Source organism: Castanea sativa, chromosome 4 (assembly GCF_040712315.1).
Source record: "Castanea sativa cultivar Marrone di Chiusa Pesio chromosome 4, ASM4071231v1".
Classification (NCBI taxonomy): domain Eukaryota; kingdom Viridiplantae; phylum Streptophyta; class Magnoliopsida; order Fagales; family Fagaceae; genus Castanea; species Castanea sativa.
In genome coordinates this window covers 10,142,993-10,159,638 of record NC_134016.1, presented here as the reverse complement: position 1 = coordinate 10,159,638, position 16,646 = coordinate 10,142,993, and the positions used below count along the sequence as shown (strand labels likewise).

Sequence of the window (16,646 nt, the reverse complement as noted above, 5' to 3'; positions counted from 1 at the left end):
TGAATTTTTCTGATATATTAAAAAAAAACTTAAATAGTTCATGAGAATTCAATTTTCTTAAATAGTTCATGAAATGAGATTGGAAATTTCTCTGGTCTTCGATATATTGGGTTGAAAAAACTCTCCAACCCACCCATATCATTGAATGTTAACAGCCCCAATCAGAGTCCATGTTTCTTTATAAAAACACTCTTCTCCCTTCATGATTAATTAAAGAGGGCAGGGTTCCATCCATTATTGTGCAATCTTATTTTCTGGCCAATTTGTACTTCAGAGCCACAAAATTGGAGTTCAACTTGATCAATTAACGTTCTTTAAATCCGTCCTAGCTACGGAACAATACTAACTGGACCGCCTTAACGCTAAAGCCCAAAGGGGAGTTTGATCTCATTTACTCAACTGCCAAGTGCCAATATAGCATAAGGATAGTTGGTCAGGACTATTGTTTTTCGCTTCAAAACTGATACGGAACCTGCCAATCATGGCATCATAATGTTTTCTAAGAGCATCTGCAGCAAGTGTGTCATATGCTAAATTTTTGGCATTTGACATACCAAACCCCAAAATATGAGTCTCATAAGATGTTTCATATCTGCCATTTTTTTGAAACATGCCACAGTACGCTCTCAAATTTGAGAACGCACTGTTTACCTTTTTCATAATTTATATTATTTTTTTTTATTGATGATAGGCCCCACTTCCTTTTTTTCTTCTCTATGTCTCCTCATTTCCTTCACCGATTTGCTCTCTCTCTCTCTCTACTCCATGTCACTACCTCTCTCTCCGACGAAACCCAAGCCAGGCCAATCTCTATGGCAGTGATTTCTTTTTTTCTTTTCTTTTTTGGTTTTGTTGTGATTTGATGGTGGATTAGAATGGGCAAATCGGTGGTGAGTGGGTTCAGATGGGCAGATCGCCGTCCACCACACAACGCCGACAACAGCCACCTTACACTCTCAGATCGTCGTCCACCAACACAGCCACACAAGCCCAACCCACCACATCCATAGCAACACTGGCCTGATCACTACACCACACCACACCACACCACACCACACCACCCATGGATGTGGGTTTGTTTAATTTGGTTGTGTTTTTTGCCGTGCCAATCTCTCTGGTTGTGTTTGATGTGGGTTTTGCTTTTGGGTTTGTTGGATTTGTCATGTCACCTCTCTAGTTGTTTTTTTTCTTTCAAAAGGTGGCATTGGTGGATGTGGATTTGTGCCGGTGGTGGTTGGTCAGTGTTGTTGCGGCAGTAGTTGTTGGTGGCTATTGTTGTGGCAGTGGTGGATGTACCGTTGTTGTTGATGGTGATGATAGGGAAGAAATAATATATTATTTTAATGTGTAGTAAATATTATTTTAATGTATAGAATTAAATAATAAAACATCTTATAAATGAAATATTGTAAAATGATGTGATAAAATAATAAAATAAGATTTTGGTTTGTCAAAATGGCATTTTTTATAAAACAACTGATGGTGATGCTCTAATGATGCTTGAAGAAAATCTCAAGACGAGCAGGAACAACATGGGTAGCTTATGGTACTTAGAGGATGTTTGGATAGCATGTCCACGTCCACATTTAGCCCAATTTTTTTTTTTTTTCCAAGCGCATCTGTCGCTGTTCATTGGCCATAAACAGTAATTTTAGCCTAATGAACAGTGATTTTTGACATGAACAGTACTTTTTACACATTAAAAAATTATTTTAGTACAGTGTTTTTAGTTTTCAGTTTTCAGCAATAAGTTCTATCCAAACAGACCCATAGTTAGCAACATTTGTTCGTGACAAATGTTTCAAGTTTTATCTGATAAGCACGTTTCTACCTCCACAGATGTAAAATTGTAAATCATGAGGCCCACCGCCCACTCAAATGCTGTTTTTTTTTTGTTTTTTTTTTCATGACATGTAACTTCACCTAGGTAGGGCCCATTGCACCCACCCCTAGGGAGTAAACCATACATGCCCTACCTGCCAGAAATTGGGTATCAAGTAATTCGGGAAACTCCTAAGGATTGAACTCAGGATGTCTGGATCTACAGTTTATCTTAAGCCTCCAACCACTAAATTGCACCCTTATGGCTTTCAAATGCTGTTCTGCTAGAAGAAAGTATAAAATAAATCAACAAGCATCATGACACCTAACTTTTTTGCTCATCTTGCATTGTATCAGATAATCATGTATTTGCATGATGCTTTTATATAAATGCATTTCTGACATTTATTGCAAATAGCACGACTGAAAAGAAGAGGACGAAAAAAGGGGAAGAATTAAAAGAACAAACTATTGAACACCTTGTTATATCCCCCACTGCCCTCTCTTTTCACTTGTACTCAAGCTTTTTTCATTCAAACCACTTCATCAACAATTATAAGCCAAGGCCAAGCATGATTTTCAAGCTGAATAGCATAACATGAAAGGCTCGAAATATGCTAGCCTAATCCAACCAAGCTCACAAAGTATTGCAGTGGTTGTCCTGCAGGTCGTCATATGTCGCTTAACATAGATACCAGTGAAACTAACTAACCGAAACCCAAGAGAATTATGTTCCGTTTGGATTGAGGGAAAATGAGGGAGAGTAAAGTAGAGTAAATTTGGCCCAAAATTAGCTTATTTTCAATCAGCTCTACTCTACTCTCTTCCACTCCCCCTCCTTCTCCCCTCCATCCAAATAGGCCCTTAATTAGTAAATGGACTTGCAAGGAAGCAGGGAGGCACAATGAAATACACAAGTATATGAGAATTTAATGCTGCTTATGGATGGGTGTAAGTTGCGCTAATATACCAAAGATTTAGAATAATGATAAGAATACAAACATCACTTTAGGCTGAAAATTTTCTGGACAAGCATGATCAGTCAAGGTTGGCTCAGTCCATGAGTCAAGCTGACCTGAAGCTTGACACTCACCTCTAAACAAAATAAAATTAGGGTCAAGACACTCCTCTTTTTCTATATTCATGTAGCAAAAAGACAGTTTCATGTCAACAAATAAATAAATTAATGTAATTATGACACCAGGATGAAAATATTAATAGAGTCCAGTTTTCAAAATTCTGATACAACACCACCGCAACAATGAATTTTTCTATTGAAAGAGTAATGATTGACTTTGTTACTACTTTAAGAGAAGAAAAGAAAATAAGTTTTATGACTACCTTGTAGTTTTGTTATGGATATCAGTATAATGTTCCCTGAAGAATGTAGAGATCTGCAACACATTGACATTATTAGTCCAAAATTCAAAGATCACCACCTCAGAATCTACTAAACTCTAAAAGAATGAGGTCAGAAAAAGATATTAAGAGTATAGTAAGGGTGAATTTGAACAATCCATGAAACTGGAATCATTCAATCACACTCTTCTTACAGTTTTTAAATTATTTCCTGGTGTCCAGCTTTTCTTTGTTTTCTTTTTAAATCATTGTCAATATATACCATGCAGAAAAGTAGATTGTTTTCATTATATATATTATCCTAAAATAGAACCCATGAAATTGAAGTTAAGGCTTTTGTAAAATAAAGAATGAATCCGCATGAAGAATGCAAAGAGTTGTTTCATATGCCAAACAGAATACAATGGATAGGTTCAATTCCATTTGACATCTAACTTGACCCTATTGCTTTCAAAACAGGGGTGGAGGAATGTTTCATACTTACTATAGACTGTACTCCCACTACAGAAAAACTGAAATATGTTTTCATTTGAGCCAATGCTTCTATTGTGGTCTAAATGGCTTGAACTCACTGCAAAAGAAAACCAAACATATTTAGAATAACTGTGATGGAAATAAGCTAACATATAGATTATATAAAAAGAAGCATATTTTCCATCAAAGCAGTCTCTAAGCAGTGACGGAAACAAACTAAAGTTTTTCTTCTAAGTACCTCACTTGTCATTAATATTGTTCCTTGGGTACAAAAATAAAGGTGAAGAACCCAATTAAAAGTGCCTTAGCACAAACTGAAGGCTCCAAAATGGAAAAGGGAAAAGGGACATGGACACGATGAGAAAGGTTTTATAATGCAAGGGAAGCAAGTATGCAACTTTTGTTTGAATTTTCATATATGAGTTTGCATCTGGAATAACAAAATCTGGTACCACTAATTTCACTAAGGTAAATTTTTTTTATAGGAATTTTGTGTACATGAGGTATCTCTTCCATTCATATAAAATCTCATCACTTATATAAAATAACTAACAGAAAAAATTATTGCACTTGGAGATATGGTTAGTACTTTTGTCACAACTAATTTGAATTGAGTTGCTAAAAATAATATATAACTAACTACATGGTTCAAGGGCATCTTTAAATAAAATGCTCAGGTCTCCATGGGATGGGCGAAATCTAGGCGTTGACAAGGAGAGCATGAATAGTCATTGTAAACTTGACGGTTGGTGTAATAGCAAGAACCCACTAAAAATAGCAAGGACTGGCAGCCAGAGGATCGTGAGGACCCTATTAACATAGAACATTGCTGGAAGATTTTTGCTGAATTTTTTTTTTTTTGTAATTTTTGAAATTTATGTTTCCAGCTTTCTCAGTAAAATTAGAGCCATTAGGTTAATATTAATTAAGATTGTTTTAAAAATATTTTTCCTTGCAAAATAACTACTTTGGAGCCTTTAATTTTATCTCACATTGGTAAATCTTGAATCATTACAGTATACAATCTACAGAATTCCAATCTTTTATTTTTCTCATCTGGTGTGCTGAATTTCAACTTTGTAGACTCAAGGAATAATTAGACTCTAACATTTCTTCTGCTATCATACTACATCCGGAGCAATTCCTTTTTAAAGCCTTGACTAGCCTGGCTGCAAGTGACAAAGTTTAAAACAACCACTTTGTTGATGATGATCAAGAAGGTGCAAGCCATTCAAGCTACTTGACAAGTTAAGATGGAGGCATTACAAACCCTAAAACAGCAAGCCGAACACATATTCAAGCATGTAGAGCATGAATTCAAAGAGATCAATGATTGGCTTGATGCTTTGGAGTTATACATTGGCAGGAACAGGGATAGGAAATGGGATTGTGTAAGAGATCTATTTTACGACTAACCTATCGTTAGACTTTTTTTTGGATATTCTCATAGGCACCTCTATAGGGAAGACACCAACGGAAATGACGAACTTTCATGAATCATAAATTTAATCGTTATGTATTGTCTTGGAGGGTTGGAAAGGTTGTGCAAATTGTCATATAAGGTAATTCGCCTAAAAGTTATGTTAGTGAAAAGTTTGCACAACTAATTGCAGATTCGGATGCATCAGGTAACAATAGGTCTAATAATAAATTTTTAATTTCATATTACATTTTGTATAACTATCATGATGAAGTTTCTGCATTGTAATTATGACATATCCAAAATGTTGCTATCATATACTCTTAGGTAAGCCATGGATTGAGGAAAAAGTAGCTTCTAAGAGCCGTGTCTGTTTGTTGAAGAAGGATGAAACCAAAAGTTTGTATTATTAGAGAAGTCAGAACCTTTGATTTATTTAAGAAGAAAGCTCCATTCAATAGTTATGCCAAAGAAATCAAATCAAACTGAATATTTGGAAGTTGATGAAAAAATTATGAAGAGGTCAAGAGGAAAAAATGGAGTTGATTGAGGAAGTTAAAAAGATAGAAAGCAAAGATCTATTAAATGAGGAAATTTCCAAAATAGAAGGCCAGAATCCCGAGTATCCAATTGATTTTGCAAATAATGAAGTATCACAACAATTTGATTTTGTCGGGAATGAAAGATTTGATTTGGATGTTCTAATTTGGGTAATCTTCTCTATTTTGAATTCAAGTTGCTTGTTTGGTTCAACAGGTTAAATGCATATCTGAAAAGAATACAAAAGGCAAAGGGGTTGAATAGTCAAAAAATCTATTCTTCTAATATGGAAGATTTCGAAATTTCATACTTGAAGGATGAGTTCTTTCAGGTAAAGGGGTTTGGCGTAGAACATCATTGGAAAATTTTTCTTGATCTTTTTGTAATTTTCATAAAAACTAAAATTGAGATTTTATTTCTGTTAGAGTCTGGTTTGCACAGAAAGTTCAACCAAGACTCAAAAGCATGGCTCCTCTAAAAAAAGAAGAGGAATAAAAAAAAGGTGGGGTGGGGGTGGGGAAAGCTCAATACTCAAGTGCTCATAAAACTTTGAAATTTTTTTCACAGGATGAGTAACTGATTAGTTCTCTTGCACCATTTAGGAATGACATAACAGGCTCCGAGACACAAAAGTATAAGAATCAGATGGTATCTATGAGGCTAATATTTGGAAAAGGAACAAAGCATAATATAGGGTTTTGGCACATTCATTGTTTATTCTATATTTTATATTCCTTTCATTCAATTTCTAGCAGTGACACTACTTATTAAAAAATAATTAATAAATAAATAAAAATTCTAGCAGTGACACTGAAACCAAGAAGGGGGAAAAAGCCTGAGGGAGCAAATGGCAGCAAGTAGAATGATATCTTTACAGTTAGTTACCAAACATTTGGTTTAAAGACTACATTTAACCTTTGGAACAAAATTGTATCAAGAAGGAGAAAAAAAAAAAAATTTTAAAAAAAAAAAAAAAACAGAAAAATTACTACCAAATTTATTGGGGAACAAAAAAGGGGAATATTTTATATTTCCCAATGGCTAAAAGAACACAGGAACAAAAATTAAATTCACCGTTTCTTTTAACCCAAAAGAAGTATTTGCAAAAGAAATTATACATGAAACAAAAGTACCCTTTGAAGTGCTAAGAAAAACAGATTAAGCACATTTAAAAATGATTTGAAACAATATGAAGGGTGAAGTTGCCAATGAGCTATAGCTTAATTGGCACTTCCTCTCTCAAGATAATTGGTTGGAGGGTATGCATGCGTAACTTACCAATAAAGAAAGATGGATGGCTTACGTTTACTGTGGTAACCAAAGCCACAATCAATTGCAAATCTAAAGAGGAAAGTATCAAAAAAAAATAACCTTAGAAATCAGCCTCATGGATCTTCTAGGAATTGCTCCACGAGCACTATGATTTGAGCTTCTTAAAATCTTTGCATCAGGTTTACCATAGGGACTTCGATCTTCTCCATCCACATGTTTCCTCTTTTTGTGAAGTTCTTTAGATTCTGTATCATTAGAGCTTATACAAGTCCTCTCAACTGAGTTATTGATCTGTGAGCATCTGAAAGGAGCAAAATAGATTCGTTCTCAGATTACAACAGCAAATTTAGACATGCCATAACAAGAAATATGACTGAGAAGAAAGATTACTCTGAACTCTCCCTTCCATTGATAATGTTGCTCCTCTCCTGTACACAAAAGGATATTGTCACAAAATTTCAACATGATTGAATTTACCAGGCAGAAAACCATATATCTACATTTGCAACCTAAATTCCAGGCATACATAATGAATATTAACTCACTCACTCACTCACTCCCTCCCTCCACCCGATCCTCTCTCTCTCTCTCTCTCTCTCTCTCTCTCTCTCTCTCTCTTTTTCTCTGTACAAGGAAGAAGGGAGGGAGGGAGGGAGAGAGTTAACTATTCATCACATATTTAACTCCCTCACTCTCTCTCTCTCTCCATGGAAGAAAATAACCAATAGAAAACTAAGCCCCAAACCGAATAGTCAAATTCCTAGACTGGTATGTCTCATATATGTGTGGTAAAATATACTTGCAAACTTTATTTAAAAATATCCAACGACAAGCACAGACAAAATAACTAGTCATAAGAAATGATACTAAACCAAGTGTTCGTAATAGAATCCATCAATTGCTAACCAATATGTACCTGACTAACAAGCTAGAAAGAGGCAAAGCAGGCATTTTGTTGTCATTTAAACTGATAGACATGCAGCTGGGTTTAAATGTGCTCCAAAATTTTACAATTAGATCAATAAAAATTACAATATACTTCTCAAACATTCACTCTCAACTACCTCTGCTAATATATATTGGCAAGCATGGAACAAACAATTTCCTACAACACAAAGTAGAAATTCATTGGGGAAAAAAAAAAAAAAAAAAAACCCTTGCATGTCAAGGTGAGGTCAGATTTCATATATAATTTTATTATGCCCATTTTTTTATTTATTGACTTGACAATTAGCGTAATTAAACTCAAACTCTCAAATTGGTAGTACATGATGCAGTACATGTAAAACACCACCATATAATGCATTTACACATATCCAGATCTTCAGGAAATAGACAAGTTTTTTTGCAATAGAGCATACCCATTCTTCAACACATGTTGGCAAAAGGTCATGATTAAGCTCACTTGAGTTGGCTAATCCACCTTGTTCTGTATTGCGCTTAAGATTAACCAAATCCAGCAAGCCATCGGTTTCAAAAGCTGAAGTTGATGCATCTTTACTTGCAACATCTGATGTTGGCATCTCCAGAGAACCGCTTGCAGAACATCCAGGATATACCACACTAGGGTTCACAAGACTGCAACTGTTTTGCATGGTTGAGTTCTCAAAAATGTCATCACCTTTTGAATTTTGATCCTTTGATGCGAGAGGGCTAAGTGGACAATTGGATTCTGAGTTGACCACAGAATTGCATGCAGACTTTAACTGCAGAGTGTCAGTGACATCTGAATCAAGGATTACAGTACACTGATCTTTTGCACAAGATTCAGCAGCAGAATTTATCTGGTCCTGTGTATTAGAACTGGGTTCGGACAAGTTAAGCACTTGATCTTTCTTCAAATTCTCTGATTCATCTAAGGCCATGCCGCAGGACATTATTGCAGAGGACAGTAAAGATGCATCACCTGTATCTGGTCGGTCAAACCCCATATGATCATCTTCTATCATTTTTGAACTTGGGGAAGATCTTTTTAGTACATGACCATCATTGATTTGGACTGAATCTACATTACCTATAAAGGAATTTTCTGTTTGTTTATTAGCCTCTCCAAAGTGCCCAAGGTCCTGATGAAGACTTCCCGACTTGTTCCTGTGCACACCCTCGCAAATATAAACCTCATTCTTAAATCTTTTCGTCCACTCTGATGGGCTTGAATTCAAATCAACATATAGATTGATCCCCTCTTCTGACATGACATAAAACTCAAAAGAAGCGGAAGGAACTCTTGGAGATTTTATTATAGAGGCAGCAATAGCATTTTCTACAGGACATGCATCAACATCTATGTTACTGTATTTTATCTGGGACATATCTTCCACAGTGCCATCTCTTGCAAAACCCAAAAAAGTGTTACCAGGGCATTCTCCTAGGGTCTCATTATGATTAAGACCACCTTTTTCATGTTGAAAAACAATATGAGAGTGGGACATCTCCTTAAGATGACATACTGAACCACCAAAAGCATCCTGCATAGGAAGCCACATATGAATACTAACGGTGCAACAATAGGAATCTAACAGATAAAAATCTTTTTACAAACAAGAAAGAAGGGATCCCAACCTGTAGCATTCACAGCTTCTCAGGCTACTCAAACAACCAAAAAAGAAAGGAAATAAATAAATAAATAAAGGAAGAGATTTGTCTTCTCCTTGCACCTAGTTGAATTAGTACAGTTTTTTCATCATCTTTTTTCTTTTTTATTGGAAGGTTACATCTGTCCAGTGAATCCTGAACCCATACCCTCCACCTTGTTCCTACAAGAAGATGAGGTGCATTTGAGATAGAGCTTATTGGTGTAAAATTGTTTCACCATCTTGCCTATTCATGCTAAAAGTTGTAGCCAAATAAAACTCTTCCTTATCTGATACTCTGTGCTTTCCTTTAGAGGAGAATGGCAAGACAGTACAATACTTTTGTTATGAGACCCATGTATTAGTGAGGGTTAATTTTGTACTTTTATATTTTAACAAATGCTAATTATAAAGAGGAGTTAGCCACCATATTTGGTAAATTCTCTCTCCCATTCTCAGTATCTTTATTCCTTGTCTAACAATTTTATAAGATCATAGAAGACTGGTTGCCCATAAGGTCTTTGCTTAAAGTCTTTGTGTAAAATTGTTTCACCATCTTACCTAGTCATGCTAAAAGTTGTAGCCAAATAAAACTCTCCCATGTCTGATATTCAGTGCTTTCCTTTAGAGGCGAATGGCAAGATGATACAATCCTTTTGTTAGGTGACCCACGTATTAGTGAGGGTTAATTTTGTACTTTTATATTAAAACAAATGCTATTTATAAAGAGGAGTTAGCCACTATATTTGGTAACATTCTTTCCTATTCTCAGTATCTTTCTTCCTTGTCTAACAATTTTATAAGATCATAGAAGAATCTGGTTGCCCATTAGGTCTATGCTTAAAGTCTTGCTAACCCCCCAATTTTTTCCCCAGTAAAAATTGATTACGGCTTATACAACATGTGAGATGAAATGGTGAGATTCCTCTTGGAGGAGATCCACTTTTTTAATAACAAGCCCATCAAGACTTCTTTTTAATTGGTTAGCAATTAATATAGCTAATAAACAAGTATGTCATGAGTGAACCAAACACACTAAATCTAGTTTCAACTCGTGTGAGACATGGTCATAAGGAAGCAAATAACATATGTTCCGTGATCTATTGGGAGATAATTTTACATAGACGTTAAGTAAGAACCAATTCCAAATCTTTTTTAAAAGTTAGGCATTATGTACCATGATAGACACCTGTCCACAAACTTGACAGTGAGGGTTAGAAGAGTTATTTATTAGTGAAGGGTAATTTGAACTTCTACATTTTAAGCAAGGGTGTATATACAGAGAAGTCAGACAATATCTGCAGCAGGCTCTTTATCCTTCTCTCTTATCTGAGAATTTTATAATCTTTCATGCCGCATTGGGCCATTGGTCTTAAAAATGGCTTAGGAGGAGAAGCCATGAAACAGATGCAGCTATTTAGACCCCTCTCCAATTAATAAAAATTAGAAATAGCACCGTCTTATAGGGTCCACAAGCTGTATCTTAAATCAAGAAATCTTTCCCAAACAAACTGTCATTCACATACCAATACAATAAGCCCTAAAGAATGTTGATAATTGGAAAGGAATATATTTAGTATGCCATTCAGTATCTATCTAAAAGAAATTCAGTCATAAGGAATCAAACCTTATCATGGTATTTAATATTTTGAGAGCAATTTCCCTTTTTATCTTCCTCTCTGAGACACAATATGAATCCATTGCCATCTGTGACAGAAGCAATCAGTTGCCATTCATCCATTTAAGATGTTCTCATCACAAAGTCAGGAAAAATGTCCTATTAGGCAATACAAGATTAATTTCATATATTAGAAGCTCAAATTTATTAGGCAATCGCTAATTACTGGAAACCTTTTCGGGCATCCCCTGCAGGATTGAACAGTGCTCCAGGCTGCAGTTGCGGTATTGATGATGTAGGAGGTGAAGCCCCATTGATCCCACCTACCCTTTCCACGGATGATTTTGAATTTAAACTCTTGTTCTGGAAAATTCTCAAATATTAATGATGGGTGTATAACTTGACTACAATAATTTCAACTTCATCTTAAATAAATGTGAACTCAAAGCATATTATTAAAATAGAAAGTTTAGAGAAGCATGACAATGAACAATCTAATAGATACAAAGAATTAGAGCATTTTTAGTATGTAAAAAATAATATAGACAAGTTAGTCTATACCAAGGAATGAAAATTTAAGTTTAAGTACATCCCTGGTCTCTTTGAATTGAATTCATGGAAATGACCACTTTCTAAACAATTATGGTAAATTTGTTATATGCTTATATGTGATGATGGCAAGATCTTTTAGTTATTTTTCTAGTGCTTTGTGATATAAATTACATATTCAAGAAAATAATAAATGGGTCGATAGATATGTAACACTAAGACCATATATTTCAATACTTTTCAACAATTCAAAAGGAAATAATTCAGTTGTACGAAAAGAAGCACTTAGTAAATGACCAATAAGGCCACATACAATATGTTTTTATACATGTACACAAGCACACCTAACCAAAGACTTGATTGGAATTTTAAAGAACAAGCTTAATCAAGCAAACTTGAGCCCAAGTTCCAAGTTAGCAAAGTTTGCACAAAATAAATTTGGGCAATTTAGGCCCCATTCTGTTAGTTTACCTACTAAAATTTATCATAGACTAACTCTAAAATGTAAAATAAGTGGTTCCCCTCAAGAACTGGTAATGGGTAATCCCCATTTTTATTGCTCATTACATTCTTTCCATATAAACCAACAACTCTTGCCAATTAAACAAGCCAAGCAAGCTTGGGCCTGAGTGCCCCATATTGGCACTAGCTCAAACCAATTGGAAATAAGCCTTTAAATCCTTTAAGCTTAGCTCAAAAACCCATTCCATGGTTCATATTGACTCTTTTTACCCTTGAGCATGACATGCTTGTTCTACACAGATCATGTTGCTGTAATTTGAGAACACCTCAAATAGTTTTCATTTTGATAAGTAAAAAAAAAAAAAAAGAGAGAGAGAGAGAGAGAGGTATTCTCAAATTAAAGCTGTCTTAATACCCTATTAAAGAATACCATCAATCCCAAAAGGTTAAGATGAAGGTAAGTGGGAGAAAAATGTGTGTAAAATACATACACACTAAGAGCCTATAACTATGAGCTCAAATATGTAATATGGTGTACACAAACAGAAATAACACAGTAAAAGGATCAACATGTAACAGCAGACAAAGGGGGAAAAAAGGTTCTGGCTTCCCTTTATATGTGATTTATTTTAGTCAAACAAAAACAAGTAGCATGGAAGCGGTACCTCTAAGTAAGAGATCAGCAGTGTTGCCAATTCAGAATGTGACCTATTAGCAGGCAATCCATACTTTTTGCACAAACTTTGAAGCTCTTTCCTTGGGAGGTTGTAATAGAAATCCTCATTTTCCTTATTTGCCATCTATCTGGACTCAAAGCGTCAGCATATAAGAACAAGGGTCTATATCAAGGACGCATCATTAATTAAAGAACAAAAGATTTGCAGTGGGCTATTCTTGTAAAACTGTATTAGAGAAGGAAAGAAAACCAAGTTAATAAATGGATGAATTGTTAAACATAAAGTATCATTGGAATTAATGACGTCTTACTTGTAAATTTCACAAGAAGTTGAACTCTTTTACAAACAATGCCCCCACGTTTTTACATCATGCATTTCTTCTGTGAAACTGTGGTCCTTATATTATATGCATTTGTTGTGATAATTTTTATTACCTTTAGCAAATTATGTGATTGGGTACTTAACATAACCCTACTCTTTGCACAAGTGACTATATACAAGCAATGCAAAACTGTATTAGAGAAGGAAAAAAAAAAATCAAGTAAAACACAAGGTTGAACCCTTACATTTCAAGTTACTCATAAAATCACACAATAACTTTGATTTTTTTTTTCCAAATAATGCCCCCATATTTTAACATCAAGCATTTCTTCTTTTAGAACTATTGCCCCTACATTATACACATCTGTCGTGATAATTATTATCTGACACCCTTATCAATTTATGTGATAAAACACTCAACCAAGCACACTTTTTGCACTTGTGAGTATTAAAGGTATAAGACCCCCACCCATTTAAATTCTCCAATTTTTATTCAGATGTAAAAAGCGTGTCATCTAAAAAATTCAATGTCTTAAAAACCCATGTAAACTACACAAAATCAAACAAATGCCATGCGTCTCACATCCGGCCAAAAATGGAGGGAGTTGGAGGTTTTAAATGTGAGGGGATCTCATCCCAACAATTAACAAGCAATAATTAATTACCAAAGGAGCTTGACTGTCATTTTCAAAAAATGATTAGATACTCCCAGAACACAGTAACGTGCTGCTACCTCTTCTCACACTCATAGTGGACCCTACCGTGAATTTAATTAGTGGGATCCGCTATAAATGTGAGAGAGGGGCACAACGCATCACTGTACTCCAGGAGTACCCAATAATTACTCATCATCTTTGGAAATGTAGCTATATCCATTCCTTTGCCAATGAAATTATTAGATTTCCAAATGCAATGTGGCTTATCTTTTTTGCAAAGTTGAAATATAATTACAAACAATGAGTAGAGGATTAGATTGCCACTAACCCATTGGTTCGGCGTGTAACCTACCAATTAAAATTAAAAATTTTAATATACAGAGCAAAAATATTTAAACAACAATGCAGCTCCTAGGACTTGGGGGCTAGCTTGTCTGAAGTTTATCAATTAAATATAAATGTAGTTTCTTCCAGTGTATTTCAGCTCAAAATAAGTTCAACATACAACAAATAACACACACTCACAAACACAAACACATACACACACAAGATATAAAATTCAAACAGAGTTTCTTTTCTTAACCTAAAGTAAGTTCCAATTTCCTTCACAAACACGAAAACAGAAACACGATAAATCCATTTCCCTAATCCCTTAACCTTTTTGAACCCTACTCTCTCCGTTTGGAAGCTGAGAAAACAGGAGGAAAGAGAAAAAAAAAAAAAAAAAAAAAAAAACCAAAACATAACTTCGTTTTTCAACCAAATCGACGCACAAAAACAAAGCTCCAAACCACTTCTCAGCTCCCTCACACAACGAAGAATCCAAAAAACCTAACCTCGATTTTTTGCTTCGTTTACTCACATTTTCGTAGCGACCTCAAACGTTTCGTTCAAAATTTTGTATCTTTCACTTTTAAAGGAGTCAAATAAAAGCGAACAAGTAAGTAAGAGAAAGAGTGAGAGAGAGAGAGAGAGCAACAGAGAGTATACCTGATCAGAAATTTTCCCGGAAAATCGGTGAGAAAGTGCGAGAAAATTTTCAAAGAGAGAGAAAGAAGACTTTGAATTTTAGTGTGTGCAAACGAGACTTCAAAATCTGGCTTTCCTTTATTTTCTCGTTCAGATAGAAAAAAAACGGTGTGAGGAATGGCATATTTATAATAATGAGGACTTCGAGGGGCATTTTTGAATTATGTGTGTTTGGAGTAGAAGCGGTGTTTTTGTACGGTGTGGTGCAGGTATAGTACTGTACAGAAAAAGATCAATGTTGGTTGGTTTAATGAGTTGATGTAAATTGCGTATTTGGGCCTAATTGGCTGCGGTCTAAGGTACAATAGTTTTAACGGTGGAAGTGATGGCATGGAATCTAAATTTAGATAAAGACAACATGGGAGCGTACGGATTTGGCAATTTTGGGTTCTATACTTAAAGGATTTGGTGCCAGATGCCCCCAATTGGGCAATCAGATTCAGAAATTGCTGCGTTATAATAACTTCTTTTTTTCTGATAAAAAAAAATAATAGTAATGATAACTCTTTCTTTTTTCTTTTTTTGGGTTTAAAATTTTTTGACACAAAATTTCACAACATTTTCCTAAGAAACAAAAAGCATTATATCATCGTAGATCACAATCAAAGTAAGGTTATTTCGGAACTTATTATAACTCAAAATAAGGGTAATATGAAAATATTATGAGATATTGTTGTTTTTTTTAGACTTTTTCTTGGTTTTAACTCTAACAAAGCTGATATGATTACAACTCGGTGTCCAAAAATAAGTAAGTGTTATTTGATGTCTTGTGTAGCTGTATTGGATGAACACCTTTCCCATGTATTTTTAATGTTAAACCATAAATGGTAGAGGCATAATTATTTCTATCTTACCATATACATAAATTTTTATCCCAGATGATGCATGTATGTGCCACATAAGAATAAGAATAAAAATAAGAATATTCCATAGAGTCTTTTTTTTTAATAGTATATTTATTAACAAAGATATCATCTTCACCCTAATATAGAAAAGAAATGATAAAAAAATTAAAAATAAGATTTAGAAAAGCACTTATTGAAACTGTTTTTTCTCATAAGCAGTGTGTGTGTGGGAGGGGGGTTGAAGCAAATGACTGTATAGTTGATATTTTTATACCGTTGTTAGTAGATCAAGCGCCTTCTATCTTTTTTTTTTAGAATACTATGTATTTTTAAAATTTTCAATTTACTTTTGTACCCTTAACTTTTGTTATCGTTAAATAAATCTTAATTAGGTAATATGGTTATTTTTGGAAGTATAAAAGGTGAACAATAAAGAGTTATATTCTCTTGATAATAGTATAGATAACTAGCTTTGTTTTTTGGACACTTTTGTGTATTGTGAGATAAATTTTGTTATTTATGTTTTTAAGAGAAATCATATTCCCTTGCTTCTCAATTTACTTTCGCATACTTTATTTATCTTATTAATATAACTTTAAGTTAGGTAATAAAATTATGGTATAGTAGATGACAATAACAATAAAAGAAACTACACAAAACCTCATTGTTGTTTCTTTGTAAATCATGAAACCCCTTGAAATTTTGAACATTACAACTTAATCTCATATGGTATTTTTATGAACAAATCGTTAAATATCTAGGAAAATAAATGATGAATTGTTCATGTGATGATAATCTCCATATTAAGGGATGTATTTTCACATAAAACAATACCATAAGGGGTTTTGTGTTATATATAAAAACCTCCAATGTTTAAATGTTACACAATTAATTAAACATAGAACTATAACATAAGGGAGGTGTTAAGATTTGCCATTGCGGAAACTTTGTCAAAATAAATTTGTATCTAAAAATAAAGTATCTTGTCAAATACTTTGTGGTAAATTTTACTACACTCAAATAGAATAAC

The 16,646-nt window shown here is 34.3% G+C and overlaps 1 protein-coding gene across 6 annotated transcripts; it reads right to left on the bottom strand.

The window, feature by feature from the left end:
- Window positions 1–1,890: 1,890 nt before the first annotated feature.
- On the bottom strand, window positions 1,891–14,858 carry LOC142631377 (uncharacterized). Of its 6 annotated transcripts, none has more exons than XM_075805519.1 (10): window positions 14,733–14,858; window positions 12,754–12,892; window positions 11,311–11,440; window positions 11,087–11,166; window positions 8,248–9,354; window positions 7,277–7,314; window positions 6,986–7,187; window positions 3,665–3,751; window positions 3,163–3,215; window positions 1,891–2,102 (listed from the first exon to the last, which is right to left on the bottom strand). In XM_075805519.1, the coding sequence occupies exons 2-8, from the start codon at window positions 12,886–12,888 to the stop codon at window positions 3,749–3,751; spliced, it is 1,695 nt and encodes a 564-aa protein (XP_075661634.1). In that variant the 5' UTR covers window positions 12,889–12,892; window positions 14,733–14,858; the 3' UTR covers window positions 1,891–2,102; window positions 3,163–3,215; window positions 3,665–3,748. The 6 variants fall into 6 exon arrangements, with proteins under 6 accessions (XP_075661634.1, XP_075661633.1, XP_075661637.1 ...); XM_075805518.1 differs by lacking the exon at window positions 1,891–2,102 and adding an exon at window positions 2,744–2,916; XM_075805522.1 differs by lacking the exon at window positions 1,891–2,102 and adding an exon at window positions 2,779–2,916 and having other exon boundaries at window positions 3,661–3,751.
- Between the last annotated feature and the right edge of the window lie 1,788 nt (window positions 14,859–16,646).